Source organism: Rhinoderma darwinii, chromosome 10, assembly GCF_050947455.1.
Source record: "Rhinoderma darwinii isolate aRhiDar2 chromosome 10, aRhiDar2.hap1, whole genome shotgun sequence".
Lineage (NCBI taxonomy): Eukaryota > Metazoa > Chordata > Amphibia > Anura > Rhinodermatidae > Rhinoderma > Rhinoderma darwinii.
The window spans coordinates 68,900,552-68,919,431 of NC_134696.1; the positions used below are offsets into that span (position 1 = coordinate 68,900,552).

The 18,880-nt window shown below is 43.3% G+C and overlaps 1 protein-coding gene across 6 annotated transcripts in view; it reads left to right on the forward strand.

Moving 5' to 3' along the window:
• IFT46 (intraflagellar transport 46) overlaps positions 1–18,880 on the forward strand; it is a 126,408-nt gene that overhangs the window by 102,461 nt on the left and 5,067 nt on the right. For 4 of the 6 annotated variants that reach the window (XM_075840051.1, XM_075840054.1, XM_075840048.1 and 1 more), the window contains 3 exons: positions 725–791; positions 879–939; positions 12,782–12,867. In XM_075840051.1, the coding sequence (XP_075696166.1) occupies positions 725–791; positions 879–939; positions 12,782–12,867 (214 nt within the window). Of the gene's footprint in view, positions 1–724; positions 792–878; positions 940–12,781; positions 12,868–13,671; positions 13,749–18,880 lie in introns of those variants that run through there. The other 2 variants (XM_075840050.1, XM_075840053.1) reach the window with 2 other exon arrangements.

Sequence of the window (18,880 nt, forward strand, 5' to 3'; positions counted from 1 at the left end):
CTGGTGTGTCAGTCCAGATTCTATTGTAAAACTAGTAATGCCAACGAGCAGCATAACCCTCTCTCTGTATAGTGCAGAACAGTTGTCATTGTAGGAATGTGATGGAGGGTTGGCTGGCTTTGTGATGGGTACTATTGGGTTTGTTTGTTTATTATGGCGTAACTGAGGACTCTGGGTATCACATAGGCATTAAATATCCACTGTATGTACTAACCTAGACAATGTTTAGCACTCTTTGGGCCCAGTATGTGGGAACTGTGACTCTGTGTAGGCAATGTATGGCACTGTGTGGGCTGCTTATGGAGCATTCTGGCCACGGTTTACTGTGAGTCCTAAGAATAATTGATCAAACCTACCAGATATATTCCCCACTCAGAAGACACAATTTCAAGACAATGGTACAAAGTCTGGCAAGAAAAATAATGGGCCTCTATATAATCTTAAATGCATTAACACACTGTATGACATGTGTGATACAAAAGATTACACTATGTGACTGGCATTGAATGGCACAGGCTGGACACTGTATTCACGGACTGTGACACCTAACTCACACCTCCAATATACTGCTAAAATGCAGTATATTGATGGACTGGTACTCATTGTTAGGCTTTTACTGGGATATTTGTAGAAATAATTTTTGTACTCCCAGGTGTAGTTTTGTACTCTTGCCTCATCCAGAAATTAATATGCAACATTTTTTTTGTTTTTGTTTTTTTGCTAGGCCAATGCCTGAAGTGGAAACTCTAATGCAGGAATGGCCTTCAGAGTTTGAGGAATGCCTTGGAAAGGTGAGATTATGAGTATAAAGATCTACTTGTGAGACTAGACTGCAAGAACAACTCCGCTTAACCACACTTGTATTTTGACCTTGCCAGATAAGTCTGCCAACTGCAGAATTGGACTGTGACCTTCCCACTTATATGGATATGATACTCGGTAAGTTAAACATTCTTACAATCACCATAATCTTGGAATGGTGCTGGAAAGTATTTTAAAATGAACTATGCTATCCTAAAACTGTTTAACCTACTGAAAAAACTCCATCCAAAAATTGGCTTTTTACATATGTTCCAAAGTTATACTCCTTAGGATCCCTCCCCTGCAGCCAAATGTATCCTGTGATGTTCGTGACATGTTCCATTTAAACCTCACCGAATGTCAAACCCAATGGCACGATGGATGGCACATATTCTTTTATACAGTCCTGCTTCCTTTTTCAGGACGATTGGTTAGATATTGCTTCACTTTATGGTGTAGGGTTGATGAATACATTAAAATGTATGGACTGTAGTATGTGCCAGTGGTGATTCCACTATAGCTGGTCATACACGTAAGTATTCTAGAAGTGTTTATTATTTCCTTTAACCCCTTAATGACCAAGCTATTTAAGTTTTTTTTCCTTCGTCGCATTCAAAGAGCTATAACGTCTTTATTTTTGCATCAACGTAGCTGTATAAAGTCTTGTTTTTTGTGGTAAAAGTTGTATTTTTTTAATAGCACCATTTGGGGGGTACATATAATTTATTGGTTAACTTTTTTTATTAATGTTTTATTGGTGGGAGTACACTTTCGGCACACTTTTTTGCATCCTAAATTTGCGCTGTTTACCTTGTGGTATAAATAACAGCTTTATTCAGCGGGTCGTTGTGATTGCGGCGATACCAAATTTAATATCGTTTTCTCATGGTTTACTACTTTTACACAGTAAAAACCCTTTTCTTTTCAAAATTATTTGTGTAGCCATATTTTAGGAGCCGTAACTTTTTTTATTTTTCTGCCGATGCAGTTGTACGTGGGCTTTTTTTTTGGCTTTTGAGTATATGCAACTTTTGGATCACTTTTTATCACATTTTTTTTTTTTTTAAGGCAGGATGAACAGAAAACTATTTCTGACATTGTTTTTTTTGTTTTTACGGCGTGCATCGTGTGGGTTAAATAATGTAAAAGCTTTATAGGTGGGGTCATTACGGACGCAGCGATACCAAATATGTGTAAATTTTACCTTTTTTTTTCTCATAATAAAGCATTTTGTAAGGTGAAATAGTTTTTGTTTTTTTGGGGGGATTTTTATTTATTTATTATAGACTTTATTCAACTTCTTTTTTTTTTTTTTTTTTTTTTCTAGTCCCACTAGGGGACTTTACTGTGCTATCATCTGATTGCTTTTATAAGACACTGCAATACTTCTGTATTGCAGTGTATTACTGCCTGTCCGTATAAAACGGACCGGCAACCTGTTCGCCCATGACACTGGCGTGGCCTAACAGGCATCAACAAGAGGCAGACCTGGGGGCCTTTGTTAGGTCCCCGGCTGCAATAGAAACCACCAACACCGGTGAGGTAAGAGAGGGAGCCCCCTCCCTCTAAAACACCTCAGATGCGGTGGTCGCTATTGAGTGCCGCATCTGAGGGGTTAAATGAGTGGGATCGATACTGATATCGATCCCGCCTGCTTGAGCGCATCTGCTCCCAACCTTCGGTAGCTGAGAGGAAGGAGATTTACCTGCTCCCGGTGGCGGTTATTTGTTCCAATGCAGCGCTGTAAAAAGGCTACTGCATCGGAATAAAGCCAGTTAGTGGCCGCCGTAAAACCACCTATGGGCGGTCGCTGACGGGTTAAGCCCTCTTGCATACGACCGTGTGCCACTCGGGCTGTTTTTCATGGCATTCGAGTGGCACGTGAAAATTCCCAGATTCAAACAACGGGCTGGTTAACGGGCCCGTTATTCCTTCTAATTTCACAAATTAAGTTTGAGTAAGGAAGGACTAGTTAGTAAAATGTAGCCTTTTATTTAGCTGATAAAAATGAATTCTCACAAATTTTTGTTTACAAACTGACATACAAAACAAAAATTTATTTTTTGTGAACGATAGGGTTATGGCTTCGTTAAATATTGCAGCGGGAATGAGGTTAAGAGATCCTGTGGGGATCACACAGTGGAGCTACATCTATTCCCTAACATGAACTGAGCTTGCCCTAAACATAGTAATCCGGGAACCCGTTCTGAAAAAAACGACCCCCATTACCACTGGAACCTATTCCTATCGTTTTCAAAATTGTTTTCACTAGTGCTTTTGCTCATACGTGTTTAACCAATTTTATCTGGCTTTATCAGGGAGACGTGTAGAGTAGCGGTGCAACAATTTTAGTATTTGTCAGTGGCAGCGAGCACATGATTCTCGCATCTTTTGTATGCATATAGGCCCTGCCCATTCCGGTGGCTCAATCATCGGACAGCCAATCACGGAGAGGTGTTCATAAGTCATCCCTCTTCTCTCTGATCTTTTGTCCTATCTTTCCTCAATAGTGAGCTTCGTTTCTAAATATCATTATGGGTTGTCCCCTATTGGCTCAGCGCTTGAGTCTTTCAGAGCGTGCTGACGTAACAGTTGTGCTCAAGTAACAGCATGTTTCTATATCCAAATGCATCTTATGTCTCCTAGATTAAGTCCTATTTAAAAAGTGTCATCAGTGTTCACTGATCCCTTGATGTATATCTTGTTTAATAGCATCACATTTATCCACGGATAGCATTGGCATTAAATTACTGACCTCTATGCTAACGATCCTTTTGGAGTGTAGAGTTCCATCTTTTTAAAACAAGTTTTAGACCAGTCATTTTTTATGTTTATTTGTTAGATAGTCTGATGTCTTAGACTAACTTCCAAGAGTACATGACATAATTTTATAATTGTATATGGTCTTCAAAGTTTACCCCATATACATTTTGATATATACAAAATAATATCTAAATGATACAGATCTAGTTTCAAAAACCGCGGTGGTTTGCGTGCGCATAAGGCACTTAACAGTTCCTTTTGTCATGTTCATATGCTGCGCGCTTTTCACGCAGCCGCCAACATTATGACACTCCTTTTGGATGTTTGTAAACCGAAAAGCACGTGGTGCTTTTCTGTTTACATTCATTCTTTTACTGCTGTTGCGCGAATAACGCGCGTCCCACGGAAGTGCTTCCGTGTGGTGCGCGTGATTTTCATGCACCCATTGACTTCAATGGGTACGTGATGTGCAAAAAACGCAGAAATATAGGACATGTCGTGAGTTTTACGCAGTGGACTCACGCTGCGCAAAAATCACGGACAGTCTGCACTGCCCCATAGACTTGCATAGGTCCATGCTACACGCGTGAAAAACACGCGGGTGGCACGGACGTATTACACGTTAGTGTAAATCCGCCCTAAACCTGTATAATTAAGATTCTCATTCAAGCCTTCTGGGGCTACTGATCACAGCCTATGTATCCACCTACATTCTGTTTGTAATAGTTGTTTATCCCAGTTCCCCCTTCATGGGTTAGGTTCTATTTGTTGTATTTCAACATTGTGAGAAACTAGACATTGACCGCACAGCCTCCTTGGCATGGGTGCTGTGGGGGGACGTGGCCCAGAGCCAAGGAGGCTTGGCACGGTCTGATAGCATAGGTGCTTTTGGACCACTGGGTTGCTCCCTCTGCGGGAGCGGTGCTGCGGTGGCGGGGGCGGCCATGTGGTGCTGCAGCCAATAGAGTAGGGACCCACTTTAACCCCTTAATGACCAGCCTATTTTGGACCTTAATGACCAGGCCATTTTTTAAGTTTTTCCATCGTCGCATTCCAAGAGCTATAAAGTTTTTTTGTTTTTGCGTCGACATGGCTGTATAAGGTCTTGTTTTTTGCGGGACAAGTTGTACTTTTCAATAGCACCATTTTGGGGGACATATTATTTATTGATTAACTTTTATTAACTTTTATTTGGGGGGAAATAGAAAAAAACCTGAAATTTCGCCACTCTCTTTTTCGCGTCTTAAATCTACGCCGTTTACCGTGTGATATAAATAACACAATAACTTTATTCAGCGGGTTGTTACGATTGCAACGATACCAAATTTGTATAGTTTTTGTATGTTTTACTACTTTTACACAGTAAAAACGCTTTTTTTTCAAAATTATTTGTTTCTGTGTCTCCATATTTGAAGAGTCGTAACGTTTTTATTTTTTCGCCGATGCGGTTGTATGAGGGCTTTTTTTTTGCGGGACGACTTGTAGTTTTTATTGGTACCATTTTGGAGTAGATGCGACTTTTTGATCACTTTTTCTCACATTTTTTTAAAGTCAGGATTCACAGAAAACAGCAATTTTTCCATAGTTTTTTATTACATTTTTTACGGCGTTCACAGTGCGGGTTAAATAATGTAATAGATTTATAGTCGGGGGTGTTACGGACGCGGCGATACCAAATATGTGTAACTTTTTAACTTTATTTTGTTTTTTTAATAGTAAAGCATTTTGTGAGGGGAAAAGCTGGGTTTTTCTTTTTTTTTTTTATTAACTTTATGAAACTTTTTTTTTAAACTTTTTTTACTAGTCTTATTAGGGGACTATAATATGCGATTCTGCGATCGCATTTATAATACACTGCAATACTTTTGTATTGTAGTGTATTACTGCCTGTCCGTTTAACACGGACAGGCATCTGCTAGGCATTCTAGCAGGCATTCACTCCAGGCAGACCTGGGGGCCTTTATTAGGCCCCCGGCTGCCATTAGAGACACAGACACTCGGCGATCTTATCGCCGGGTGTTGGTGGGAGAGAGAGGGAGCTCCCTCCCTCTCTCCAAAACCACTCAGATGCGGTGCTCGCTAATTCGCACCGCATCTGAGGGGTTAAACGTGTGAGATCGATACTAATATCGATCTCACCCGGCAGAGCAGGGACGCTCCCAGCCCTCAGCTGCCTCTAGCAGCCGAGAGCAGGGAGATTTGACAGCTCCCTGCTCTGTAAAATTATTCCGATGCCGCGACGTAAAAAGTCTATGGCATCGGAATAAGGCCCGTTAGTGACCGACGTAGAAACACGATGGGCCGGTCACTAACGGGTTAAAGAGGCCGCCGTGAAGTGGCAAGCGGGCTTATACAGTTTAATCAAAATGTTTACAAAGAACCTCATGTTCATGTTTCTAAATTATGCCTATCGGCTCAGATCAACCTATATATTGTGGATGTGCAGTCCATGTCTAGTTTCTCACAATGTTGAAATTCTATTTGTGGTATTCTTTGGAATTTCATGATGTTAGGGACTCCCCCCATGCGTCAACCATGCATGTCTTGAAATCTAGGTATCTTTTATGTAGAATATCATTATGATGATCTCTTGTTTTTCTTCTGAACCCAAGCTACGCCCTCCCTCTATAGTCCTTCAGGCATGCACATCTGGCCAAATGGATAACCCGCTTAGGGTCCGTTCACACATTACAGCGTAACCGAATTTGTTGCGTAAAATCCGCAGCAAATACAGTGGCAGCAAAGTGGACAAAACAAATCTCATCCACACGCTGCATAAATACGGAGCTGAAATATCGCTCACAAATTGACCTGCTGTGCAGAATTTTATTCTTCAGCATGTCAATTGTATTTGCATAAAAGTTGCTTATTTGTTGTAGGTTTTCCCCATTGAATTCAATGGGAATGTAAATCCCGCAACCAATAGCAATTGTTGCGTTTTTTGCAGCGGGTTCGCAGCAATCCTTCCGCAAAAAACGCAACTCGGAGGAAAAAAATACCCAAAAACTCATACTCACCCAGAAGTCTGTGTTCCTCCCTTCAGCGCGGCCTCCTGGGATGACTCTTCGTCCCATGTGACCGCCGCTGCAGCCAATCACAGGCCGGCTAAGTGCTATAGTTTTCCTCAGCGGACATTCCGCGCGAAAAACTGCACCACCATTTGGTGCTGTTTTTTGCCCTGGATTCCATGCGGCGCACAGGGCTGTCCAGCTGTTGCAAAACCACAAGTCCCAACATGCCCTGACAGTCTGTTGTAATTGTCTGTTGACAGTCAAGTTGGAGATCACTGGTCTAGGTGCTTTCGAGCAGGATTGAATGAAAAGCTATAATGATATTTCAGTGCAGTTATATTTTCAGGAATACTGAGCATATGTCCTGGAAAAAAAATAAACTTGTGCAAAACTCATTTTAGAGACTGTGTATATACTGGAATAACGCCACACAGCTTTTCTGCCTCATATTTCTCCTTCAGACCCGTGAATGATATTTTATTGAATATAAAATATATAACAAGCGTTCCTCCATGCCTCTCGTTCATTAGATTTGCCAGTCTAATACAGTATGCAGTGCATTCATAATTATGCTTTGAAAATTGACACTGCAATTCCCTTTTAACCCCTTTTCCACCAATAGACATTGGGCGGTGCAGGTCTTCAATCTACAGTGACATCCTTTGGAGTCGCTGTAGAAAAGGCTTATGAGCTCTCGTTCTCTAAGCAGAACTCTTCTCACCGGTGACGCGATTGGAAACTCTCAGCAGTCTAGCCATGGGGACCTAGTAAGGACCCCAGTGCTGTCTGTTCAGTATTCCTGCAGTTAGGGCAACACATAGTGCCCTAAAAGCAGCCTATGTAATAGTGACACAGTATACCAGAGTATGCTAATACATTATAACTATAAAATATAGTTATGCCTTTATGGGATTAAAAAAAAAATTTTAGCAAAAAAATAAATGAAAAAGTCTTTATTTAGTATAAAATATATTTTATTGCCCATACATTACATAAAAACAAAACACCTATAGAGAATAGGTATGTATGCGACCGTAATAACCTGAAGAATTAAATCAACAGGCTATTTAGCTTGAAAAGTGAACAGTATAAATAAATTGCATAAATGACACATTTATTTGTACACCCCAAACTGCGCAGTAAAAAAATACAAGTTTTCCAGCAAAAAGCAAGGCCTCATACAGCCATGTCGATGAAAAAATAAAATGTATGAAATTTATGACTGCTGAAAGGGAGAGAGGCAAGAATGAAAAAATGTGGCTGGTCATGAAGGTCTTATCAGGCCTGGTCATTAAGCAGTTAAAGAGAACCTTTCACCTGCCCATACATGTGCAGCGTGTAATAGGCAGAGCCAGGGCCGCCATCAGGAATTTCAGGGCCCCCTACAGCTACATTTTCTGGGCCCCCCTACCGTGGCACCGCCTGTTAACGGTACTCCGTCCAGTACTATATCATGGTACCCAGGGCCGCCATCAGGGGGGGGGGGTATTATGGGTACTGATGTGAGAGGCCCGGCCAAACCTAATTGAAAGGGGGGCCCGGCAAACTGCCGCGACTTGCCTTTGGTAGAAAAAAAACAGGCCCCTGCAATGGGGCCCGTTTTTTTCACCAAAAGACTGTCATGAGCTGCGGGCCCCCCTTTCAATTAGGTTTGGCCGGGCCTCTCACATCAGTACCCCTAATACCCCCCTGATGGCGGCCCTGGGTAGCATGGGTGCCGTCAAACACCGCCGCCTGTGCGACCGATCACGCGCACCCGCAAACTCCCGCGCATGCGCACCGGCGACCGCCTAGAACCGCGCTCCGAATTTTGAGGCAGATTTTGACCTGCCCACACTATCTTGCCGCGTTTTTTGCCCACGGCGATTGAGGACAGCAGACAGAAAACGCAGCGAAAAATGCATTTTCTGCCTCCCGTTGATTTCGATGGGAGGTCAGAGGCAGAACCGCGGCAAGAAAGGACGTGCTGCTTTTTCTTTTTTCCGCGACTGGCTCCCATTGATTTCAGATTAAATCAATGGGAGCCGGTTTTGGAAGTTTTTTGGTGCTGATTCTGACGCAGTGTCCGAGTCAATATCAAGGCCCAAAAACTCTGTGAACTGGGCCTTATTGTTAGGGCTTATTCAGACGAACGTGTAATACGTCCGTGAAACGTGTGTGATTTTCACGCGCCTTGCACGGACCTATGTTACTCTATGGTGCCGTGCAGACTGTCAGTGATTTTCACGCAGCGCGAGTCCGCTGCGTAAAACTCACGACATGTCCGATATTTGTGCATTGTTCGCGCATCACGCACCCATTGAAGTCAATGGGTGCGTGAAAATCCCGCCCAGCGCTTCCGCAGCCGTATAAACTATGAATGAAAACAGAAATGCACCACGAGCTACAAACATACAAACAGTGTCATAATGATGGCGGCTGCGCGAAAATCACGCAACCGCGCATCATACGCTGCTGACACACGGAGCTGTTATGGACCTTTTGCAAGCGCAAAACGCCACGTTTTTGCGCTCGCAAAAAGCACACGCTTGTGTAAATCCGGCCTTAGGGTAGGAACACACTAGGCATGAACGCTGCGGATTTTATGCAACACATTTTATTGTGTAAAATCCGCAGCGTATTACAGTCGCAGCAGAGTGGGTGAGGTTTGAACAAATCTCATCCACACGCTGCAAAAATAATGGACCTGCAGTGTGACTGCAGTCGCATGTCAATGTATTCTGTGGAATCGCTGCTCCTCTGTTGCAGAAATGCTGCGGTTCTGCCGCAAAAATCACAAATGAGAAAAAAAAAAAAAGGCACTTTTTTAAATTTATAAAAAAGTTTAGACTTACCCCGGCCGTAGTCCTGGTGACGCGATCCTCTATTCTTAGCGTAGCCCCGCCTCCTGTCATGACGTTTCATCCCATGTGACTGCTGCAGCGGTCACATGGTCTACAGCGTCATCCCAGGAGGCGGGGCTACGTTCAGAAGAGAGAGATGCGTCACTTAAACTACGGCCGGGGTAAGTCTAAACTTTTTTTTCCCTGCAGGATTCCCGCAGCGGACACGCCTCACGAAACCTGCGCCACTATTTGGTGCGGTTTTGCTGGCGGAATTCCCTGTGGCTCCCGGGATAAGCTGTGTCGTTTTACTCAGCATATCCGCCTAGTGTGTCCCTTATGATGTCGCTCCTGGAGCTGCTGCCACTCTCTAAATAGGCAGTTGGTCCAGTAGAATTTGGAATTATTTTTTTTTTGTGAACCAGCTTAAAAAAAATACAAAACTTTTGTGTTAGGGCCTGTTCACATCACCGTTCGCTTCCGCTCCGGGGTTCCGTCTGAGGTTTCTGTCGGGTGAACCCCGCAACGGAAAGTGAAAGTGATAGCACAGCTTCCGTTTCCATCACCATTAGCGCAGTCGACTGCGCTATTAATTCCGTCCGAAAACCAGCCGGAATGGTGACGAACGGAAACCATTAGCGATGTTTCCGTCACCATTGAGATCAATGGTGACTGAAACGGAAGCTGTGCTGTCACTTTCACTTTCCGTTGCGGGGTTCACCCGACAGAAACCTCAGACGGAACCCCGGAGCGGAAGCGAACAGTGATGTGAACAGGCCCTAACACAAAAGTTTTGTATTTTTTTAAGCTGGTTCACAAAAAAAAATAATTCCAAATTCTATTGGACCAATTGCCTATTTAGAGACCGGCAGCAGCTCCAGGAGCGACATCATAAGGGACACACTAGGCGGATATGCTGAGTAAAACTACACAGCTTATCCCGGGAGCCGCAGGGAATTCTGCCAGCAAAACCGCACCAAATAGCGGCGCAGGTTTCGTGAGGCGTGTCCGCTGCGGGAATCCTGCAGGGAAAAAAAAGTTTAGACTTGCCCCGGCCGTAGTCCTGGTGACGCATCTCTCTCTTCTGAACGTAGCCCCGCCTCCTGGGATGACGCTGTAGACCATGTGACCGCTGCATCAGTCACATGGGATGAAACGTCATGACAGGAGGCCGAGCTGCGCTAAGAATAGAGGATCGCGTCACCAGGACTACGGCCGGGGGAAGTCTAAACTTTATCAATTTAAAAAAGTACCTTTTTTTTCTTCTCTTGTGTGATTTTTGCGGCAGAACCGCAGCATTTCCGCAACAGAGGAGCGGCGATTCCACAGAATAAATTGACATGCGACTTAAAAAGCCAAAGCCACACTGCATGTCCATTTTTTTTGCAGCGTGTGGATGAGATTTGTTCACATCTCATCCACTCGGCTGCGACTGTAATACGCTGCGGATTTTCCACAATAAAATGTGTTGCATAAAATCCGCAGCGTTCATGCCTAGTGTGTTCCTACCCTAAGGCCGGATTTACACAAGCGTGTGCTTTTTGCACGCGCAAAAAACGTGGCGTTTTGTGCATGCAAAAGGTCATAACCGCTCCGTGTGTCAGCAGCGTATAATGCGCGGCTGCGTGATTTTCGCGCAGCCGCCATCATTATGACACTGTTTGTATGTTTGTAGCTCGTGGTGCTTTTCTAATTTCATTCATAGTTTATACGGCTGCGGAAGTGCTGGGCGTGATTTTCACGCACCCATTGACTTCAATGGGTGCGTGATGCGCGAACAATGCACCAATATAGGACATGTCGTGAGTTTTACGCAGCGGACACACGCTGCGTGAAAATCACTGACAGTCCGCACGGCACCATAGAGTAACATAGGTCCGTGCGAGGCGCGTGAAAATCACGCGCGTTGCACGGACGTATTACACGTTCGTCTGAATAAGCCCTAACAATAAGGCCCAGTTCACAGAGTTTTTGGGCCTTGATATTGACTCGGACACTGCGTCAGAATCAGCACCAAAGAACTTCCAAAACCGCCTCCCATTGATTTAATCTGAAATCAATGGGAGCCAGTCGCGGAAAAAAGAAAAAGCAGCACGTCCTTTCTTGCCGCGGTTCCGCCTCTGACCTCCCATCTAAATCAATGGGAGGCAGAAAATGCATTTTTCGCTGCGTTTTTTGTCTGCTGTCCTCAATCGCCGCGGGCAAAAAACGCAGCAAAAAAACGCGGCAAGATAGTGTGGGCAGGGCAAAATCTGCCTCAAAATTCTTTAAGGAATTTTGAGGCAGATTTTTTTTTGCCTGCAAAATACTGTGTGAACAGGGCCATACATAAACAACACTTTGAGATAATTTACTCACTGTCAGAAGAGCTGCTCCCACTCCAGTCCTCTTCCGGCGATGTCTTCCAGGGGAGGTCTTCGGTCCAGACGTCCAGTCCTTCACCTCCAGCCAGGCTCCAGGTAAGTTTTGTCCATGTGGGTCCGCGGCTGCGCGCGCTTCGTTCGCGGGTGCGCGGGCGGCCGGTCGCGGGTGCGCGCGCGGTCGATCGCGGGTGCGCGCGCGCGGGCGGTCTCCAGTGCGGGCGTTCGTGGATGCGCGCTCGCGAGTGCGCACGCGCCGGAGTTTCATTGTGCGCGCGATCGGGTGCGGGCGGACGGTTTGACGGCCCCCCATGACGAGGGGAGGGGGCCCGCAGCAGCAGCAGCTCACGACATTCTTTTGGTGAAAAAAACGGGCCCCATTGCAGGGGCCCGTTTTTTCCTACCAAAAGAATGTCGAGGCAGTTGCCGGGCCCCCCTTTCAATTAGGTTTGGCCGGGCCCCTCACACCACTACCCCTAATACCCCCCTGATGGCGGCCCTGGGCAGAGCTTCACAAACACTGTCTCACTTTACATTTTTTTTTCCTCTCTTCCTCTGTTATTTACATATCTCGTGACGTTATATTTGGCGCCCGATATGTAAATAAGCCCCTGAACTGTCAACTTGTTCTGTGTTCCCTCCCGCGAGAACACACGCATACTGGTGGTTCTGCAGAGAGCGCTCTCTGTCTGTGTGTATTGCAGCGGGAACACAGCGCAAGCCGCCCTGACACTGTCCATAGCTGATTGGACCATGTCAGAGCGAAGAAATCACGCCCCATTGACAGTTCAGGGGCTTATTTACATATCGGGTGCCAAATATAAAGGCACTGATATGTAAATAACGGAGGAAGAGAGGAAAAAAAAATTCAAGTGAGACCATGTTTGTGCAGCCCTGCCTATTACATGCTGCACTCCGCTGCCCACGTATCGGCAGGTGAAAGGTTCTCTTTAAAGTATGGTAAACACATGTACAATCTGGGAACTCATACATGCGGTGTGATACTTTACATCCTCTCTTTCAGCTATGCTGGACATCCCGGTTTACAAGAGTCGAATACAGTCATTACACATTCTATTTTCCCTCTATTCAGAGTTTAAGAACTCTCAAGTAAGTATATGACTTCTGCAGACATGTTTAGGTGGCCGGTTTGGTTTGGTTGTTTCTTCTAGTGGCAAGAGGAAAAAAAATCGCATTGATGTTGCAGTCTTGCATGGAAACTGTCAGTGTTGTGATTACATGTTGTATTACAACAATTTTCTTTGCTATAAGCATTGTAATGTTTCCCATTGTACGGTGTTCTACCCAGGGGCGTTGATATGGTCTTAAAATATCAGGGACACAGGCCCAGGGACCTCTACCCCGCCTAAAGTTTTTTTGTTTTTTTTTTACACACATACTGGAGATATCATATCTATAAGACTAAGGCTGTCATAGCTACACCGCTGGATAGAATTAGATACATTGTCTCAGCAGACAGTATCACATATGATAGACTTTGATACGTTCACCCCCTAAAAAAGTAAGTGTATGTGTGTGTGTGTGTATATATATATATATATATATATATATATTATATTATATATATATATATACACACACACACATATATATATATATATACACATATACACACAAATTTGTGGATGTGCTGTCCATGTCTAGTTTCTCATAATGTTGAATATATATATAATATATATACTGCATATCTGTAGCACTCTGACCCTATATCTATGGAGCGGAATAGATAACAGTGGCTCAGCAGACTTTATCACATATGATAGTCTTCGATATAGGGCTCAGCTCACTGACATTGCAGCCCCAGCCCTGGACCCAGGAAAGGTAAGAATAATAATTGCTTTGCTTTTTTTATGTGTTTACTATATTTTTTTGGTGTGTTTTTGTTTTTTACAGGTTCGGTTGTTGGACTATGATTGGAGGACTGCTTTGTTGACAGCTTTTTTTATTCTCAATTAAAATGGTTAACGAGGGTTGTGTTTTGTTTTTGTTTTTTTTTAAATTTCAATAAATTTTTTCTATGTCCTTTTTTTTTTTTTTTTAAACATTATTACTACCGCCTTCGTAATGGCCGCTGACTGACCGCATCCATTACTAAGGCGGGGCTTAATGTTATCCGGTAAAACACTAACACTAACCCGCTGTATTACCCCAGTACCCACTGCCACCAGGGTTGCCGGGAAGAGCCGGGTACGATCCAGTACTCAACAATCTGTAGTGAAGCGTGGTAACTGGGGCGGCCGCAATTATTAGGCTGGGAAAGCTCAAAAACAGAGGCCCACCTTGGCTAGTTATGAAAAATGTTTTTCCTATTTATTTATTTAAAAAAAAACAAAAACCGTTGTATACCCCCCATTTTTCATAACCAGCCAGGCACAGCAGCCGCAGCACAGCAGCCGCAGCCTAGCATTACCGGGGTTGGAAGGGCCACTATTTTTGGGCTTTCCTGGCCTAATAATACTGGCCTGCAGTGGCCAACCATCAATACAGATGATTAGCCTTTTCATCTGCTAACATTAAGCCCCGCCTTAGTAATGGACGCTGTCAATCAGCCAGCGGCCATTACTAAAGTTTAAAAGAAAATACAAAGACAGAATTGTGTGATACTGTCTGTTAGACCAGGTTTCTAAGCCTACCACAAGGTAAGCTTAGATACAGGGCCCCAGCAAACCTTAATCTTATACTGTATAAGATTACAGTATGCTGGGGCCCTGTATCTAAGCCTACTATGTGGTAAGCTTAGATACAGGGCCCAGCAGACAGGATCACACATGGCCATGTACCGCAGCCTACCATATGTGCTGTCTGTTAGACCCTGTATCTAAGCCAAAGTTCACATAAAATTTAGTTAGGTTTAGTGTTCGAGTGGACTTCCCTGACACTAAACCTAACTAGGGCGGAGGTTCCGTTCTAGTTAGGGAGGTAAACTTTTTTGTTCTTGTCAAGTTTTCTAAAGTGTTTTATTTTTTATTTTATTTTTTTTGCTGTATACACAATAGACAATACACGTGTCTAACCACATAATTTACACATGTTTAAGCACATAAATAATAAAGATGTCCCAAAGGTCATTTTCTGCGAAGAGGCCTATGCGTTTATTTCTTCTAACACTGACTCGTCGGATGGCGAGACTCTCTTTTATTTGTCAACCTCCTCATCCAGTGATAAAGAGGAGGGACCCCCAAGGAGACGCCCCAGGACCACCACCAACACCACAGACCTCTGAGAGAAGTGACCCCCCCCCCCCCCCACACCAGACAATTACGAGCCCCAAATCCCTGAGTACACGGGCAGCCCAGGGATAAAATTTTATACGGCAGGGCTCAGTGAGATGGACTTTTTCAATTTATTTTTCACGGATGAATTTATAGAGCTTATGGTGTCCCAGACAAATTTATATGCCCAACAGTACACCGTGCCCACCAAAGGTTCCGGAACACCCTCATAACTTTTGAACGGCTCGAGGTAGAGGGTTGAAATTTGGTGGAATTTAATGGGGTCATAAAATCTACCAGTTAATGACAAAAAAAACACCCCCACCCCATTGGGTGCGGAGGGGTATGTGAGGACAGCAAAATCTTAAATGGCACCGGAGTTGAGTGGGGGGCTCATTTGAAAGCTCTTTTCAATACAAAAACGATGCTGCTAACAATTTTGAGATAGGATTTTTTTCCGCTGAGATATTTAACATTAAAGTTACCGACTTCATTATCAGCTACCGCCGGTGTTGGCATTACCCAAAATGTACCGTGCGGGCAAAATCCTAAATGTGTGTGTGTGTGTGTGTGTGAGCTTGGGAATGTCACATCAAGGTGACTTTAAATTACGTATTATTACAACCAGCCTCGGCGATACAAAATGGACCTTGTCTACGATTGTAACATGATTGATCCTACTCTGACTGTAAATAACGTTTGGCACTTGTGTTAATTGGGAGTGACATAAACCGCTGAGTGAAGGGGTTTCCATCACTCCTTCATAACTTCATTAGGAATCGCTGTGCATATGCATGGCAAAAGTGTTAATGTACCCCTATTTTGACAGTTGTGGTCGGACCCCACGGATTAAGCATTTACAGTAGATTAATTGTACTTTCAATTGGATCGTGTGGGGTGGCATTAAGTGCACTGTGGGTGAATGGTGTCATTTAGACTAGGGCTAAACAGCAACTTTGGCCTTGACACAGGTTACATAGTAACATAGTTACACAGGTCTTTTTTCAACCGTACTATGTCCATCAAGTTGAACCAAGGAATGCGAAAAAGGGAAGGGATGAAACTAAAATTCTACACATTGATATAGGAGCTGATGTTTTTTTTTTTTTAGTTCTAGGAAATTATCTAGGCCTTTTTTAAAGCCATCTTCTGTTCTGCTGTGACCAGCTCCTGCGATCGGCTATTCCATAGATTCACTGTTCCCACAGTAAAGAAGGCTTGTCGCCCCTTCAGATTGAACCTTTTTACATGGAACAGGTTTTCCCTATATTCCTTGTATGTGCCATTCATATATTTATAAAAGGTAATCATGTCCCCCCCCCCCCCCTTAGTCATCTCTTTTCAGGGCTAAATAGGTTAAATTCCTTTAATCTTTCCTCATAACTTAGATTCTCCATGCCCCTTATTAGTTTAGTTGCTCTTCTTTTGTATTTTTTTTACAACTCCAGGGCATCCTTTCTATGAACTGGAGCCCAGAACTGAACTGCATATTCTAGATGAGGCCTTACGAATGCTTTGTAAAGTGGTAATATTCTATCCCTGTCCCACGAGTCCATGCCTCTTTTAATACACGACAATATCTTACTGGCCTTTGAAGCAGCTGATTGACATTACATGCTGTTATTTATTCTATGATCTACAAGTACACCCAGATCCTTTTGAACAAGTGACTCTCCCAGTGTAGCTCCCCTAGGACATATGATGCATGCAGGTTGTTGGTACCCAGATGCATAACTTTATATTTATCTACATTAAACCTCATTTGCCAAGTGGATGCCCAAACACTTAGTGTGTCCAAATCCGCTTGCAATTCACGATCATCTTCCATAGACTGAACTATATTACATAGCTTGGTGTCATCTGCAAAAATAGAAATAGAGCTATTAATCCCATCCTCTATATCATTAATAAATAAGTTGAATAATAGTGGTCCCAGCACTGAACCCTGGGGTACACCACTTATAATCTGTGACCATTCAGTGTAGAAATCATTGACCACAACTATCTGGATACGGTCCTTGAGACAATTTTCATTCCAATTGCAAACTATACTTTCTAAACCTATAGTCCTTAATTACCCATTAGACATCTGAGGGACGGTGTCAAATGCCTTCGCAAAGTCCAAAAACACTATATCCACAGCGGCCCCTCTGTCTAGGCTTCTACTCACCTCTTCATAAAAACAAATCAGGTTGGTTTGACAACTTTTGTCCTTAGTAAAAACCGTGCTGGCTGTCATTTATAATACAAATACATATTTTTCCCTCAATGGATGTTAAGCTTACTAGTCTATAATTATCCGGGGAAGACCTAGAGCCCTTTTTGAAAATAGGCACCACATTTGCCCTTCGCCAGTCCCTTGGCACTATACCAGTCACTAGAGAATCTCTGAATATTATGAAGAGGGGCACAGAAATAACTGAACTAGGTTCCTTAAGAACTCTTGGGTGTAACTCATCGGGTCCCGGGGCCTTGTGCACATTTATTTTATTTAACTTCGCTTGGACCATATCTACATTCAGCCAATTCAGTACATTAATTGATGTATTAACAGCACTGGTACCGGCTATATCAGCCGCTCTTTCTTCTGTTGTATATACAGAGCTAAAGAACACATTTGGTAACTCTGCCTTCTCTTGATCCCCCTGTGACCATCTCCCCATTACCACTCTCTAGGGGTCCTACATATACAGATATGGCTTTTTTGCATTTATATACTTGCATTTTTTGGGATTTGTTTTGCTATCCTTGGCCACCTACCTATACGTTTTGTAAGCTCTTTATAATTTACAAATTGTGTGTCCAAAGATTGCTGTGTCGCCCTGCATCGCAGGTAATGAAAGTCAATGTTGCTTTGCGACCCGCAAGTTACCGCAACTCCACAGTCTCAAATTCCAAGCCTCCCGGACTTCTTGCGACTGTGGCGTTGCGACAACTTGTGGTTTGCAAAGTGACCATATTCACCTTCAGTGCAGGCAGGGAGACACCGCAATCTTTGGCCACTCAACTTGTGTTGCGTTCAAAGTCTCCGTATAGTCCTAGCCTGTATGTTTTATTTATTCACGAATCGGCACTAATGGAAACGTATTTACGTTGCCCCAGACGAAGGCAGTTGCGCCGAAACGCGCGTTGGGGCAGACATCTCGCTGTGCACTTTAACCTGGACTTTAAATGGGTATGTTTAATTGTCATCACTTGTTGTGAACATTTTTTCCATACATCAGCATTGTCTATTTTTCTGCTGTGCTATTTATATGCACTGGAGTACTTTTTCTTAGACCATTTCATATGGCATACACTTTCAGTACTTGTACTTATCAAGGCAATATATAGTTCGCAGGCGTACCCAGTGCCAGGTTATGCCATCAGGCTTTTATTACTCACATCTATAAGGTTTACTTACCCTGTAAGTTGCATGGCTTGTATGTCTTTTTTTAACCTGTCGGTTTATGGATTCTTTTTTAATCGTATACTCATGTGTTATTTTCAAATAAAGTACTTTTCTATTTTCTCATATTTCTAGTTTATTGGCATCTTCTTCTTTAGGTTATATATTCATGCTTTGTTGGTACACGCCCCAGGATCTAGCTCACACTTGAACATATGTTTGCTGACGGCTGCATTTTACTTCTTTTGAGCCATTTAGATCCATGCTGTGTTCTTCGGTTATATTATATCTTTCACTTTATGTTGTAATAACTTCGGAATGCTTCCACCTATCCAAGCGATTCGGAGTGTTTTCCCGTGACACATTGGACTTTCTAACTGGCAAAATTTGTTCGATACATTCAGTATTTAATTGTGCAAAACAAAAATTTAGGGAAAAATTTACATTTATACCACACAAATTTGTTGCTAATTAACATCCCCATATGTTTACTTTAGATTGC